General features: G+C 35.9%; 2 protein-coding genes across 2 annotated transcripts; one reads left to right on the top strand and one right to left on the bottom strand.

Annotated features, from left to right (window-relative positions):
- Window positions 1–1,064: 1,064 nt before the first annotated feature.
- Window positions 1,065–5,466, bottom strand: LOC136043478 (uncharacterized). Its single transcript, XM_065728395.1, has 3 exons — window positions 3,435–5,466; window positions 1,936–2,387; window positions 1,065–1,332 (listed from the first exon to the last, which is right to left on the bottom strand). Exons 1-3 carry the CDS (start codon window positions 3,781–3,783, stop codon window positions 1,165–1,167), a joined length of 969 nt encoding a protein of 322 aa, XP_065584467.1. The 5' UTR covers window positions 3,784–5,466; the 3' UTR covers window positions 1,065–1,164.
- Window positions 5,467–9,810: 4,344 nt separating this feature from the next.
- LOC136043477 (uncharacterized) lies at window positions 9,811–17,148 on the top strand. Its single transcript, XM_065728394.1, has one exon. It carries the CDS (start codon window positions 9,811–9,813, stop codon window positions 17,146–17,148), a length of 7,338 nt encoding a protein of 2,445 aa, XP_065584466.1.
- Window positions 17,149–17,414: the final 266 nt, after the last annotated feature.

A 17,414-nucleotide genomic window follows, 5' to 3' on the forward strand; every position in this document is an offset into this window, starting at 1 on the left:
AAATACGTATTTAAAACGTTTTCCATGAATTTGATGAGAAGAAACGGAAGTCATTCAAGAATCTATGTCAAAAGATAAGTATAAAATTGTAACTGAAGTGTATGAAAAAATTCCTACCTATAAAGAACGGTGTCGATAATACGAAAGGGTAAGGTAATAATTTTTGATGTTATTCTAAAGTCTGGTGTTGAATATTTTGATAGCATTGCAGACTAAAAGGACTGCAGGTACATACAAAGGCTCTTGGTTTGTTTTTTAGAGGGGGGGGGATTAACTTAAAAATCATCGAAAATTGGTTCTATTAGTCTGTGGCCTTTTGAAAGAAAATTACTGGTACTTATGTATTATACCTAACACACTCAATAAGTGTATTTACGTTAATCATAATGAAATACACCAAAACATGATGTAAATATAATACTTTAGTTTATACAATAGTATAATTTGGGCTATATATTTGCAAATTAGGGGGGGGGGAGAATATATCTCAGAAATGGGTTAATAACCTAACCTTACCCCCACCCCCCTGATGTACCCATATTTGACGCAAATCATACAAGTCCAATACATTCTGTCTCCCGTCATTTGTCCTTGTGTCTATGAAACCGGTTTGGTCTGATCGTACATTCAGCTAACAGCTCGACTATTTGGTGTTACATGGCCTAAGTAACAAATTATTTTATGGTCTTTCCAAACATTAGGGTGGTTTATCTGACACTAACCCCCCCCCCCTTTCTCGTTAGTTTATTTCAGCTTAGGGTGAATGTTTAGTTTCGTCACAAGTATTCTTAAGTGTATATTACTGCATATAGCAAGATTCTGATGATCGCATATTGTTTCTCTGTTATTATTAGAGAAGCGCATTTATTTTTTACCTTTCTAAAATCCCCCTTCAATGAAAGTAAAAATGCGTAAAGTGGGCTTGCTTACAGGTAACATTATCTATAGAGCGAAGCTCCATGAGCCCCGCTGGCAGCGGGGTGAGGTTTATATTCTATATTTTTTCAAAAAAGTGTTAAAAAAAACCTCAGACTACGTTTTTTAAATAAATATAGAACAACATATATAAAACAAATTCCAATTTATTCAAACAATAAAAAGATCAGTTTTTTATGCAAGTTATTTTTTAGAAATGATTTCATTTTTTTGTGATTCATATTTAGTCTATGGGTCCGATTCTACGTCTTCTTCGCTTAGGGGTGGTGCTTCTAAATCTTCTAAAGTTGTATCTATGTCAATCCCGTGAATGACCAGTCTACTGATTACTGCAGTATATGAGGCTTCTTTAAGTATGGCCAGTTCCTCTTCGGGCATTGATAGGATGTCAGCAAACTGGAAAAAAAATCTTTTAATTTGTGTGTTTTTTTTCTCGTGAATGGGTTGCTATTGGGTCGACTTTTCAATGAGATCACAAAGACGAATATTTATTGGACGATTTCCTTGTGAACTACAACTAAGCAAAAGCCCAAATCTTATTAGGAATGGTATTTCCATAGGGAATGGTTGTGAAAAAAAGTATTTTGAAAATAATATATCTTTCTACTTGAAATTAGCGATTTTCTGGTAAAACTTTTTTTTATTTAATTTTTGAATGTTTTTGAATTAATGCACGTTTTGATTTTGGTTCACCGCACATGAATAATTAAAACCTAAGACGAACATTTATTGGACGATTTTCTTTTGAACTACAATAAAACAAAAGCTCAAGTCTTTCTAGGAATGGTATTTCCATATGGAATGGTTGTGAAAAAAAAAGTATTTTGAAAATAATATGTTTTTCTACTTGAAATTAGCAATTTTCTGATTAGCGCTTGTCTATATCCAGCTTTCCTGTTTTCCAATTATTATATAGCCTTATAGCATAGGTGGTTTGAAAGGTATTAGATAGTATCCGATTTCGAATATTTTGTTTATAAGAATAACTTAAATACTTACATTGGGATTTATTGATACCATTTGTCCATTGATGAAGACTCCTTCTTCATCTCGGACTATTGTTGGATTTGCAGTTCTTATAACTTGACGTTGAGGCAGAGCGGGGTGGCGTCCCAGGCTGATTAATTTGGTTGGGACGATCAGTGATGGAACCAGATTTGTACTATTCCTGAAGATATTTATATTGGCGTTCACTATTGCATATCTATCAAGAATAGTAACGTCATATTTTTTATCTGGTTTTTCCCACAGCATCATCTGTGCCACTGCTGTCAGGTCGTCACTGGCTATTATTAGTTTTGTTGTCGGCCGGTTGCTGGCTGTTGGTTGCAACCTTTCTATCTTTAATAGCAAACCAACAAAACTAATGAGTTTGTTCGCATTTTCGGCGTTGGACGCGTATATTAAATCGTGTAGATTTGGAAGTTGCAGTTCTGGTAGACTCTCTGCAACTGGGAAAATAGGAAGTTACAAATACGATAATTGCGGATATACTTGACCCCTCCCCCCTAACCGATAAACTGAGATCATACACCCCTCGTCGGTCACCAAAAGCTCCTGATTGATAAGCCCGAATTATTGGCACCATTAAAATGTTCAAACGCAGATTTAAACCAATTTTAGGAATCTTATTAAAGCTTAAAATATACCATTTGGGGCGGAGGAGGGTTGATTGGACAACGTTGATATCTAGGGAATATTGGCATTGGTTGAGGCTTAGAGGGGGAGGGGGAAATTATAATCATGCCGCGATAATTACTCAGCAAAATTACATTACCGCTATTTAGATAGAACTAAAGATTTCTGGAATTTGCAACATTTACAAGATCATTTTCGTATTAATTTGTTAAAATCAGAACTATAACATTTTTTTCAGTGCGCGGCATTAACGGTTCCAGATATTCACAAAGACTAAACAGTGTCGTTCAATATAAAATTTAAGCAAGTGGGAAAATCAATCAAAGCTAGAGACATCGAAAACAGAAGCTGTACCAGATAATCATTAGTATCGTCCAAAATAGAAAAAGATAACGTTAAGGCCTAGCTGAAGTCCAAGCATTCTACTCCCTAGTCAATTCTTTTTTTGGGACGGCAACTCAGTCTAAGACAAAGTTATCACTTTTCTTCGTCGCTTTAGCTAAACACACATGAAAAGGTTGAACTTAAGGGGTTTCTTACTTAAAATTATGATTAGTTTTTTATTGTTTTAAAAAGTAGAGTTGTGAGAAAGAGTCAAACTTTAGCGTAAAGAGCCAGGCGTCGAGGAGGGGACAACCCCTTTCATATACGGAATAATTTCTGTTCGTCTTAAGTTTTAATGTCGATCCTTACTTGCATTTGAAAAAAAATTCACTCAATTGGACTATATATCTGGGCTTTTTCTACAATTAGTCATGACTTGATGCCCAAAACTATTTCATTTTAATTCAAAATGGAAGTTTTTTTATGTTTAATTTGCATTTAAAGCCAATGTATGGATATTTGTTATGTATATTTACCTTCATTTCGTGTCTCCACCGTTGATTTACTCGTTATTATGAATTCCGGGATCCCGCTCATCGTCATCCCGGGTTGAAACGTTGCATTTTTGATTTTTATATTTTCCTTTGGTTCTAAGCGCAGGATGCCAAAATCAAATGTTTTAGGGAAGACAATGAAGAGCAGCCCGCCAGTTTGGTCTACACACAATAGATATATTTTGTTTCCATGGCTTCCTCCTTTTTCCAACATGACTGCCTCAATATCATAAGCCTTTTCAGGAATTTTGTCCGCTGCCACAGACTTCACCGGCCTTTTTGCTGTTGACCGCCTGATTTCTTCTAGCTTGCGTTTTAAGGGAGTGGTCATCTGTAACGAAAACAAGATCTTTATAGTCGTTTAAAATTAAAATAGTCGTTTAAAAAAAAAACCACTTGAAATCAGTCCTTTTAACTTGGGTTGCAGCATATTATATCTAAATTTCTAAGAATCAGTAGATTGATTTAAAAGTAAAATCAAAGGCTTAATGCCAAGCGGCTTTGGTTCCATTTGAAAATGTAAAAACAAATAGAGGTGGGGGATATATATTTAAATTAAACTACAAAGAAATGTCTGAGTCACGGTATTGGAATGGTCAGTTTAGGGAGAACAAGGAATAGTGAATCCAGCTCTGACCTTTGTCTTTTTCTGTTTGCCCGGGACCTGGAAGAAAACTAAATACAGGAGAAATAAAACGTATTAGTGAAGCGATCTATTACAGTGATCAGGTGTCTCCATCGTTTCAAATTTTTTTGTCGAATAATAAATTCATAGGGAACAGATTAAAACGGGCAAATCACAGAAAATCCAGGCAGGTTTTCCAGGTTGAGAGCACCGTACCCGCATTGTGTATTCAGTATGGAAAAATTGCAAAATCACTATGACTAAAACGGTTGTAAAATCAAAGTATTTAGCAACGTAGGACGAAAAAATAACAATAAGAGCAATTTTCAATTCTCTCTGAACAGAAGACGAACTAACACACTTTTCTTACTGTAGATCTGTATATCACAAGAATTCGTATGTACTTTCAGGTCTCTTTTTCAAGCATTTTAATCAATTAATTGCAAGTTAAAAGTCATGTTTTTCTGCCCTTCTTCCTTTTATTCAAGCCATTGTAAAAAAAAAATAATAATAATAACAAGAATAACAAGAGTCTTTCTGATAGTTTGCATTTAATTAACTTTAATTTAAACAAATTTAATTAACTTTGTTTCTTTGCACTTAATCATCATACTTTTGAAGTACCGCTAGGTTATACTCTCAGGGGAAGTGAGGTCTGAATCACAGCGATAGAGTCCGGTGCCTGCTGATCAAAATTTAGTAAAAAAACATCCAATTACGAGAGAATCGAAACTACATATATTAGAGCGTAGCTGACCGGGACCGGAAGAGTTTGAATACAGCTTTTAAGTCGGCTTAAGCTAAGTTTCCATTGCCCAGTTTGCTATTCCCATTGGCCAGAAAATGGCCAGTTTTTTGTTGTCCCCAAAACTTTTGGGGATGGGTCTACATGCTAAAGTATATCCCGGGAAGGTATTTTAAAGTACCCACTTCGACTCTTTCTCCCTCTAGAGGGCCCTGAAATTTTGACAAAACAACATTTTACCTTAATTTTCACTTACCTATCCCTAGTTTCATTTTACTAACCTAACCCCTTTCCGAGATAGCAAGAAGTCACTAAACAAGAATTTTACCGAAAACTGCTCGAAAGATGTCTCAGAAAGAAATATAACAGGGGCCCACTCAACCTGCAATACTGATTGAAATGGTTGTAAAATCAAAATACTTGGCGACGTAGGAAGAAGAAATAACAATAAGAGCAATTTTTACCTTACAATTCTGAATAGAAGACCTTACAATTCTGAATAGAACGCACTTTTTTCACTGTAGATCTGGATAGGGCAAGTATTCGTAACTGAATGATGAGATAAAATGTAATGAATCCCCCTTATATCCTCCCTCAAAAAACCCTTTTGTCCAAGAAATTCGGAGAAAAATATTGTCTGTTGTAGTGAAAGTGGATTTTCCTATATTCCACAAGTAGATATCAACCTCAAGAGACGAAAACCCTTTTGTCCAAGAAATTCGGAGAAAAATATTGTCTGTTGTAGTGAAAGTAGATTTTCCTATATTCCACAAGTAGATATCAACCTCAAGAGACGAATAGCTAATTGTAATTAAAACGCATTTAAAACGTTTTCCATGAATTTGGTGAGTAGAAATGGAAATCATTCAAAGAATCTATGTCAAAAGATAAGGATAAAATTGTAACTGTAGTGTATGAAAAAATTCTTATCTATAAAGAACGGTGTTGATAATTCAAAACGGCAAGGTAATCCTTTTTGATATTATTCTAAAGTCGGGTGTCGAACATTTCGATAGCCTTGCAGAATCAAAGGACTGCAGGTACATACACAGGCTCTTGGTTCGTTTTTTTTTGGGGGGGGGAAGTGATTAACTTAAAAAACAACGAAAATTGGTTCTATTAGTCTGTGGCCTTTTGAAAGAAAATTACTAGAACTTATGTATTATACCTAACACACTCAAGAAGTGTAGTTACGTTAATCATAATGAAATACACCAAAACATAATGTAAATATAATACTTTAGTTTATACAATAGTATAATTTGGGTAAAATTCTAGTTAATTGACTTCTTTTTATCTCGGAAAGGGTTTAAGTTAGGAAAATGAAACTTTCAGGGGTGGGTCTACAGGCTAAGGTATATCCCAGGAAGGTATTTTAAAGTACCCACCCCCACTCCTTCTCTCTCTAGAGTGCCCTGAAATTTGCCTACATGACAGGTCTATACCTATTGAAATTTTGACAAAACAACATTTTACCTTAATTTTCAGTTACTAGTTGCTTTTTCTCTGCCTTTAGTTCTGAAAATGCAATTCCTGTTATTTGAGTAGAATTTTGAGCCATATCAATTTGTTTTTCAAAATTTAGGAAATGTATTTGCATATCTTAAAAACCTAATAAAATGGAATTGAGCAAAGTTATGAAGCTGAAAACAATTTTGTTGTACTTCAATTAAGCAGAAGATCTATTTTGCAAGGTTTCACTTTTATAACACACATATTTTTAAAGGTCATCAAAGGTCAGGGCCCTCTAGAGGGAGAAGGAGTGGAGGTAGTTGCTTCAAAATACCTTCCCGGGACATACTTTAGTCTGTAGATTCATCCCTGAAAGTTTCATTTTCCTAACCTAAACCCTTTCTGAGATAGCAAGAAGTCAATTAACTAGAATTTTACCATAATTTGGGCTATATATTTGCAAATTAGGGGGGGGGATATATCTCAGAAATGGGTTAATAACCTAACCTTACCCCCACCCCCCTGATGTACACATATTTGGCGCAAATCATACAAGTCCAATGCATTCTGTCCCCCGTCATTTGTCCTTGTGGCTATGAAACCGGTTTGGTCAGATCGTACATTCAGCTAACATCTCGACTGTTTGGTATGTTTCATAGGCCTAAGTAACAAATTATTTTATGGTCTTTCCAAACGTCAGGGTGGTTTATCCGACACTACCCCCCCCCCTCTCTTTCGTTAGCTTATTTCAGCTTAGGGTAAATGTTTAGTTTCGTCACAAGTTTTCTAAAGTGTGTATTACAGCATATAGCAAGATCCTGATGATCGCATATTGTTTCTCTGTTATTATTAGTGAAGCGCGTCTATTTTTAACTTTTCTAAAATCCCCCTTCAATGAAACTAAAAATGCGTAAAGTGGGCTTGCTTACAGGTAACATTATCTATAGAGCGAAGCTCCCTGAGTCCCGCGGGCAGCGGGGTGAGGTCTATATTCTATATTTTTTCAACGGTGTTAAAAAAACCTCAGACGAGGTTTTTTATATAAATATAGAACAACATATATAAAACAAATTCCAATTTATTCAAATAATAATAAAAAGATTAGTTTTTTATGCCAGTTAAAATTTTTAAACATGATTTGATTTTTTTGTGATTAATATACAGTGGTTCATTTTTGGTCTAAGTGTCCGATTCCACGTCTTCTTAGCTTAGGAGTGGTGCTTCTAGATCTTCCAAAGTGGTGTCTATGTTAATTCCGTGGATGACCAGTCGACTGATGACTGCTGTATATGAGGCTTCTTTGAGTATGGCCAGTTCCTCTTCGGCGAGTAATTGGATGTCAGCAAACTGAAAGAAAAATCTTTTAATTTATGTGTTTTCTCTCGTGAATGGGTTGCTATTGGGTTAATAGTAACCCAATGGTAACCCTTAGTAACTAAGAATACGTAGTTACTAAACAAAACAATATACTAATTATAAAAACTAAACTAAGCAGGGGGGGGGGGCGTGCTTTAAAGTTCAGGTACGGTTTCATCATGTTATTTAATAGAAAAAAAATTTTTTTTTTTACTGCAAGTAAGGAGCGACATTAAAACTTAAAACGAACAGAAGTTATTTTGTATATGAAAGGTGCTGTACCCTCCTCGATGCAGCGCTCTTTACCCTACAGTTTCTCACAACTGTACTTTTTAAACAATAAAAAGCTTTAGCGTAAAGAGTGATGCATTGAGTAGGGGACAACCCTTTTCAATACGGAATAATTTTTGTTCGTTTTGTCTTAATGTCGCTCCTTACTTGCAGTTAAAAAACTTTTTTTTAATTAATTTTTGAACGTTTTTGAATTACTGCACTTTTTGATTTTAGTTCACCGCACATTAATAATTAAAACGAAATTTGCATTTTTTTTGTTTTTTTTTTTGTTAAATGGCTTTCTCATAATGCATTGACTTTGGGGGAAATGAGCATGGTAGGGGTCTAGGTGCCCTCCAATTTTTTGGTCACTTTAAAAGGGCACTAGAACCTTTAATTTCCTTTAAAATGAGCCCCCTTGCGACATTCTAGGACCACTCGGTCGATACGAACATCCCTTGGAAAAAACACAAAATAAAAATAAACACACACCCATGATCGGTCTTCTGGCAAAAAATACAAAGTTTCTTATTTTTTGTAAGCTTGAAACCTCTACATTGCGGTTCACTGATACGCTGAATGCGATTTTCGTTCAGATATTAGGACTTTTAGGGGGTGTTTCGCCATAATTTCCAAAATATGGTAAGTTTTCTCTAGCTCGTATCTTTTGATGGGTTAGACTAAATTTGATGAAACTTATATATTTCAAATCAACACAAAAATCTGATTTTTTTTATGTATCTATTATTATCAAAATTTCGTTTTTTAGACTTCCGTTCACTATTGAGCCGGGTCGCTCCTTAGTACAGTTCGTTACCACGAACTGTTTGGTAACAATATTCCTTTCTTTTGGATCTGAGAAACAGCCCATCATTATTGGATGACGAATTTTTTCCTCTGTCTTCTCGAATTATTCTTGGAGGAACAAATTATTAATATCGCAAATACTAAAGCTATCTCAATACTCTAGTCCTCCAAACTGAAAAGAGTATTCAACCACTCCATTTTGCCTAGACGAATTGTACAGGGTGTGCCAAACGTCACTGACCTTTTTTATTTTTCAATATTTTTTATTTTCTTAATTTTTTTATTATTATATCCTAGAAATTATTTATAGATAAATCCAGTACCTTACAACATACGGTATATAACGTGATACGATGTACGTACAACGTACGGTATACATACGTGATACAAAATCAATTTACATCACATTGACTTTATGATAGTAAAATTTCATTTATGTAACTGTTAAAATAAAAAAGTTATTTAAAATTGAAATGGGTCAGTGACTTTCGGCCCACCCTGTATATAGTTTATTTCTTATCAGAGAAACCCAATTTTCAATTGTTCTCTTGCAGGACCAATTCACTTTACTTAGCAAAACAAAGCTTGTTCCATCCTCTAGTGCAGTCGCTTCTGCTTGATACTCGTAAAGTTGCTTTCTACTTGGCACTCGTGCACCCGCTTCCACTCGGCACTGGTGTAGCCGCTTCTACTCGGCACTGGTGTAGCCGCTTCTACTCGGCACTGGTGTAGCCGATTCTACTCGGCACTGGTGCAACAGGAGGCTCACCTCGATCCGATCTACAACATCGAAGAATACGAAATCGAAAACGAATACGAACTCGAAAACGAATACGAATTTGAAAACGAATAGAAACTCGAATACGAATAAGAAATCGAATACTAACCCGAATACTAACTCTTATTACGAACTCGAAAAAATTAACAAATTATAAGTACTGAAATAAATTAAGCGAAAAACAAGCATAGAATAAAGCAAGAAATAAAGTAAATTCACAAAATCGTCTACCAACAAAACTAGATTCAAAAGAGTAAACTAAAAAACGATAAAACCAACCAATTTCGAAAATATAAGCTTCGACCCAACACCTGATTGAAGTATGTCCGAGGAAAATGTACGAAACTCAAGTAGTGTTGAAGATAATACTAATACCTCGGGCTTCGTATTGCCTTTAAGAAATTTGGAAAATTCTGATTCTGTTTCCTGCTATGCAAATTCGATTTATAACCTTTTAATCACTTCAGACATCTTTCGGAACAATTTAATGGCTGGGAGCTTCTCAAATTCCCTGGAACTCGAGCTACAAAAAATGTGTTACGCATATTCGAATTGCAACAAAGACTCTGATACCAGCGTTACTTCTAAGCACTTGCGAGACCAGGTTGACGAAAAAATTCAAAGAAAAATGTTTGGAGAACAACGACAGCAAGATGCAAGTGAATTTCTGATTTGTTTGGTCAATGCTCTACCCGAAACGTCTAATATGAGAAGTTTATTCGACTTCACCGTCGAAACCAAGATAAGCTGCGTAACATGCAACGAGTTGAAATCTGATAAAAAGACTCATTCTGGAATTTTGTTGATTAATATTCCTCAAAAGCGAACTACTAGCTTAAATGAATGTATCACAGAACATTTTCAGCAAGAGAATCTTTTCGATAGTATTTGCTCTTCCTGTAACACACAAGGATCGCTTCAAAAAACAGAAGTAATTGAAAACAATAATGATTATCTAATCCTATCCCTGAATCGTTACTCTTTCGACAGACAAAGTAATTGTGTAGTAAAAATTGATACTCGTCTTTACAAGATTAATGAACGCTCAGTCGAAATCGGTGACACTTCTTACACAGTAGTGGGATTTGTTTCTCACATCGGTACTTCAGCTAACTCGGGCCATTATGTCTACATTAGACGATGCACTATGCACAAATGGATTCTTTATGACGATCAGATGCGAAAACCAATTACTATTGATCCCGAAAAATATTCCCAAAACGTTTATCTCCTATTACTGAGGAAAAAATCATCAATGACTCACATCAATCCCGAAAACATTCGGAAACAACTAAATAGGCTAAATGAGACGGTCAGAGAAAAGAAAAGACAAGAAGATAGAGCTGAAAAAGAGAAAAAACGCCAAGATATAGAATTTCGTGAAAAAGAAAAAGAAACAGACAGGATAGAAAAGGAACGAAAACGTCAAGATGTAGAATTCCGTCAAAAGGAAAAAGAAACAGACAGGATAGAAAAGGAACGAAAACGTCAAGAAACGGAAATAAGACAAAATAAAAGACGAGCAGATAGAGCTGAAAAAGAGAAAAAACGTCAAGATGTAGAATTCCGTCAAAAGGAAAAAGAAACAGACAGGATAGAAAAGGAACGAAAACGTCAAGATGTAGAATTTCGTCAAAAGGAAAAAGAAACAGACAGGATAGAAAAGGAACGAAAACGTCAAGAAACGGAAATAAGACAAAATAAAAGACGAGCAGATAGAGCTGAAAAAGAGAAAAAACGTCAAGATGTAGAATTCCGTCAAAAGGAAAAAGAAACAGACAGGATAGAAAAGGAACGAAAACGTCAAGATGTAGAATTTCGTCAAAAGGAAAAAGAAACAGACAGGATAGAAAAGGAACGAAAACGTCAAGAAACGGAAATAAGACAAAATAAAAGACGAGCAGATAGAGCTGAAAAAGAGAAAAAACGTCAAGATGTAGAATTCCGTCAAAAGGAAAAAGAAACAGACAGGATAGAAAAGGAACGAAAACGTCAAGATGTAGAATTTCGTCAAAAGGAAAAAGAAACAGACAGGATAGAAAAGGAACGAAAACGTCAAGAAACGGAAATAAGACAAAATAAAAGACGAGCAGATAGAGCTGAAAAAGAGAAAAAACGTCAAGATGTAGAATTTCGTCAAAAGGAAAAAGAAACAGACAGGATAGAAAAGGAACGAAAACGTCAAGAAACAGAAATCAGACAAAAAAAAAGACAAGCAGATACTAATCGGATGGCAGCTAAGCGTAGTAACGAGAACTTCCGACGATCTGAAAAGATTATTGATAAACTACAAAAGCGAGCAAACAAAACTTTGCAAAGGGACGAACAAATTAAAAAATTCCTCACAGTCAAAGAGTCTGGCCCAACTTTTGTCTGCAAGTCTTGTACGAAACTCTGCTATCGTGTCAACACAACGAAGCTATTACCTATTATTCAAAAAATATCATATTCTAAAGAGAACATTTCTCTAGACGTAATGGCACTGGGAGAAATAAACGAGAATACATGGGTGTGCCTCACCTGTGCAAAGTATATAAAAAGAAATAAGATTCCCCCATTATCAATTCTAAATGGAATGGTCATTCCTACTATCGATCCTGTAATATCAACTCTTAATTCAATGGAAGAAAGATTAATTGCCTTAAATATCCCATTTATGCAAATTAGATCCCTCCCTCGTGGGAGACAACAGGGATTGAGAGGAAACATTGTAAATGTTCCTGCAAACATCACAGGTACCACCTCAGCTCTTCCGAGGACAACTGCTAATTGTCAAACAATATTCGTTTCACTCAAACGAAATTTAGCATATAATCACGACTATCGACACGGAAATATCAGACCACAAAAGCTTTTACAGGCATTAAATCATCTTTGCTCAACAAGTGATCTCTACAAAGAACGGAATATATCAATATCAGTAAACGAGTTCGAATCTGTTCTGTCTGATGACCAACAGATATCACAGGAAGAGACTTCTTTCAGCTCTTCAAGGTTAACATCACCGAACGAATCTCTACGCTTACTGGTTCACCAAACAATAGAGAACACAAACGAAAGATCTCAAACACCACAAACTTTAAATAACCCCCAAAATACTGAAGAAGTTCCGTCCGACCCGAATGCTTCTTCGTGGGAAGAAGTCGAAGACTCTCCAGAAATGATAGGAAATTTTGATACATTGTTAATCCCTGACGCCAGAGATCTCATCGATAAAATATGCGTAGCGCCAGGATCACAAAGTAGAGCTCAAGGTCTTTTCTTTGACAAAGACTGCGAGATAAGCTTTTTCCCTACCTTATATGGCGGACAACCAAAATGTAAACCATCCAAAATACGAGTAACCGAAGCGGAATTCGTAAAATGGGAAATACTCAACATAGATTCTCGCTTTAGACAACACACGGAATATATATTCGTACAAGCAAAAAAAAAAATGATAAGAGAAATTCAACAAAAGAGCCAGATTGTGCTTCGCAAATGTATTGGGAACAAACATTTAAAGGCTGCAGATTTTCACAATGACACCTTTGTCCAGAAACTTGTGAACTTAGACGAAGGTTACAAAACTTTCAAAAACGTTAGAACAACGCCTGCATATTGGCAAGCAGCCAAGAAAGATTTGTTTGCTATGATACGAATGCTAGGCATCCCCACTTGGTTTCATTCCGTATCTTGCGCTGAAACAAGGTGGAATTTCCTACTCAAAATTCTGGGTCTAACAGTCGATGCAAAAACTTATACCGACGAAGACGTTGAAGCTTTAACTTGGGAAGAAAAGTGCAGATTAGTACGCAGCGACCCTGTTACCTGTGCCAGACAGTTTCACCACATCGTGAACGCTTACGTCTCAAATCTTTTACAAAACAAAGATATACTAGGATGCACAGACTATTTTTTTCGAGTAGAATTTCAACAGAGAGGATCTCCACATATTCATATGTTCATATGGGTCAAAGATGCACCGAAACTAAGTAGTGAAAATCAACAAGAGGTAGCAAATTACATAGACCAATATACATCCTGCGATATTTCCAGCTCCAACAGTCCAGATGATCTCACCTATTTGCAGATACACAAACATACTAAGTCGTGTTTAAAAAAAGGAACGACGAGTGAATGTAGATTTCACTTCCCTATACCTCCAATGAATCGAACACAGATCTTAAAACCATTCGAAGAAAACGAAGAAACGTTCAGACAGAAGCTAGAATACCTGAAATTATGGAAAGAAATCGAAAAATTACTAAACAGTTTGAAACTTGGGTCTGATCTAACTTTTGAGGCCTTTCTAACTATTTTAAACACTGATGAAGAAACGTACATCAAAGCTATACGAAGAAGCTTGAAAACAGAGAAGATATTCTTAAAACGATCTCCCGCTGAAATAAGAGTAAACAATTACAATACTACGTTGCTGAAAGCAATGAAATCAAATCACAATCTTCAATTCGTAGTCGATCCATATGCTTGCGCAGTATACATCGCTGCCTACATGCTAAAAAGCCAAAGGGGCTTAAGCATACTTATGTCTCAAGCAGAGAAAGAAGCTAGAGAAGGTAATGTAGGTATCAAAGAATCCATTCGAAAACTAGGAAACGTCTTGCTGAACCATTCAGAGCTGAGTGTCCAAGAAGCAACATGGTACTTACTTGGATTTCCTATGAGGAAAGCCAGTCGATCCTTCATATTTTTAAACACAGCAAAGAAAGAAGACCGCTGTTTCCTACTCAAAGACATGGATAGCATAAAAAAGCTTCCCAAAAATTCAGATCAACTATACTTCAACAGTATTTTTGACAAATATGAAAAACGACCAGCCATACTAGAATCACTTTCACTAGCTGAATTTGCGGGTTTTATAGATGTTGTGAACAAAACAAATAAGCCCAAAGACTCTCACGAATCAGAGTCCCACGAATCAGAGTCCGAAGATTCTAACCAATCCGATAGCGAAGACTATACACGGTCAATAGATCCACCCAACATTATGAAACTAAGAAAGCGTAATATTAGCAATATTACATCTGGTAAAATAAGTTTAAGGCTGAGGAACAAATCAAAAATCATTAGATATGTGAGATTTAGCAAAGAAAATGACGAAGAAAATCACTACCGTGAATTACTCCTACTGTACAGGCATTGGAGGAAAGAAAATTGTCTGATGGAAAATGCCACATCTTATAAATTAGCATACCACCTAAATTCAGCAGCAATCGACAACATTAGATCTTATTTTGAAAACGACTCTACCACTGAAATTGAAAATATTCACATTGATGAGGAAGACGTAGACGAAAATGACCGAATGGGGGAAGTGGCCATGTCCGTGCAACACGAAGATGCATATGATGCCACCCAAAATAACCAAGACATGCCTGAATTCACCAGTGACATCGGAATGAACTTTAACAGATCAATAAATAATTCAGAAGCAGAACTATCACGCATCACTCAAATGAACAATACCGAATTCTTAACTTTAGTTCGCCAACTAAATTCGAAACAAAGATTCGTCTTTGATGCAATTTCAAATCTGTCAAGAAACGAAGAAAAGCCGTACTATATTTTCATAACTGGAGGTGCTGGGACCGGTAAGACTCAAGTACTTAAAGCAATAGTTCAGCAACTGCTTATGATCCATAAGAAAGATATTGAACACGATCCTGAGAAGACTACTATACTGTTGTGTGCACCAACAGGTAAAGCTGCATGTAATATCGGAGGATCAACTTTACACTACGCACTAAGTTTACCAGTAAGTCAAGGAATGAAAAACTTCAAAGATTTGACAGCTGACAAGCTAAATCAGCTAAGAGTAAAATTGACGAAACTGAAGCTTTTAATTATCGACGAAGTATCTATGGTAGGAGCGAACATGTTCGAAATGATAAATCGTAGACTAAAACAAATCATGGGGACTCAACAAGACTTTGGAGGAGTATCAATTCTCTTCTTTGGAGACCTGTACCAGTTGCGACCTGTAGCAGACCGTTATGTATTCCAACCTCCTACTAGCCCGTACGAAGCTCTCCTCCCTAATTTCTGGCAAGATAACGTAATTATGTTTGAACTTGACGAAATAATGAGACAAAAAGAAGACAAAAAATTTGCCGAAGCTTTGAATCGTTTAAGAACTGGAGATCATACTGAAGAAGACATTCAACTGTTTCAAACTAGTAAAGTCGTTAAAGCACCATTGACAGTTCAACATCTTTTCATGTCCAATACTTCGGTAGACAAGTTTAATGCAGTAGTGCATCAAAACTTGACAACAGAGAAGAAACACTATACCGCGAAAGATTCCGTAAAAGGTGATGTCGTCCAATCCGTTAAACAATATCTTCTCGAAAAGGTTAAACATCTACCAATTAGTGAGACACAAGGCTTACCATTTGATTTAAGACTCGCTATTAAGGAACGCGTAGAATTGACCGTCAACATAGAAGTTATTGATCATCTTGCTAATGGATCAGGAGGAACTATACAAGCTCTCAGCGACAATATTATCTGGATCCTGTTTAACGATAAAAATGCTGGTAAAATTACTAGAAACAACTTCAAAAGTAGATTCCCAAATGAAGTACTCAGAGACTGGACTCCAATGTTCCGCACAGTAAGGATGTTCAGAATAACGAAAAAAGAAGGAACTGAAATTGAAAGATTCCAATTCCCTTTAAGACCATCATCTGCCAAAACCGTACACAAAGCACAAGGAGACACCTTAGAAGAAGTAGCAATAGACCTAACAGGTTCTAGAGCATTTCCTCACATTCATTATGTCTCCTTAAGCAGAGCCAAATCACTCCAAGGTTTGAAGATAGTTCAACTTAATGAAACAAAGATATCAGTATCTCCAGATGTACAAGAAGAGATGAACAGACTACGACAGGTACCATTCACTGACCAAACACACAAATTCGACCATAGAAACTTTAAAGTCATTTATCAAAATGTTCGATCGCTTCGAAGGTACATCAAAGACTTAAAAGTACACCCCAGACTTGTTGAAGCAGACGTACTATTCTTGTCGGAAACACGACTTGTACCTTCAATAAACAGCGAAACGCTTACAATGCCCGGTTTCAAACTATTTAGAAACGATAACCCAGGCAACAACCTGTATGGCTCGGCTGCGTACGTATCTGAAACCCTTAGCTCAGAGCTTTATAAAGTCGAAAACTACAGGTGTAACAGCATTGAGTTAATAAAAGTTACAATAGAGCATCCACAACAGACAAATTTCATATTCTGTATTTACAAGCCAAACCACGTGCGCATTAATACACTCATTAACTGCATTAGCGACTTACTAACCCCATGTATTGACAACGGTCATACAATATTGTTAGGAGACTTTAATATAAACAGTAAAGAAACAACAAATACTGAATACAATACTTTACAACATGCCCTTAGTAATCTTCGACTTCTACAGCTCATACAAGAGCCCACTACAATTAACGGCTCAACAATAGATCTGATTTTTACAAACATACTTTCTGATCAACAACATTCCGGAGTCCTAGAACAATATTACAGCGACCATTATCCCATTTTCATCACTTTTCCAAAATATGCTAAAAAAGATAAAACATCAAAAAGAAAAATTCGACAAGAATACAACAATGAAACAATAAAAACAAGAAGAATACAATAGAATTCACGAAGAAAAAAAAAACGCCAAATGTAACTAATTTATTTTCTTTACAGGTAGAATACCGAACAAGAAGAGACTATAGAAACATTGTATTTTCAAGTTTATCTTTATAATAATTGCCAATAAACAAAGTACAGCAAATTCGATAACTCTAGTACCGAGTCTAACTTTAGGTTCTGACCTTCTCACAAGTGCCAAATGAGCTCTTGGCTCTTCCGACCTCGTACCATATGAGCTCTCGGCTCTTCCGACCTCGTCACATCGTG

Source organism: Artemia franciscana, unplaced genomic scaffold (genome assembly GCF_032884065.1).
Source record: "Artemia franciscana unplaced genomic scaffold, ASM3288406v1 Scaffold_6469, whole genome shotgun sequence".
NCBI classification, from domain to species: Eukaryota; Metazoa; Arthropoda; class Branchiopoda; order Anostraca; family Artemiidae; genus Artemia; species Artemia franciscana.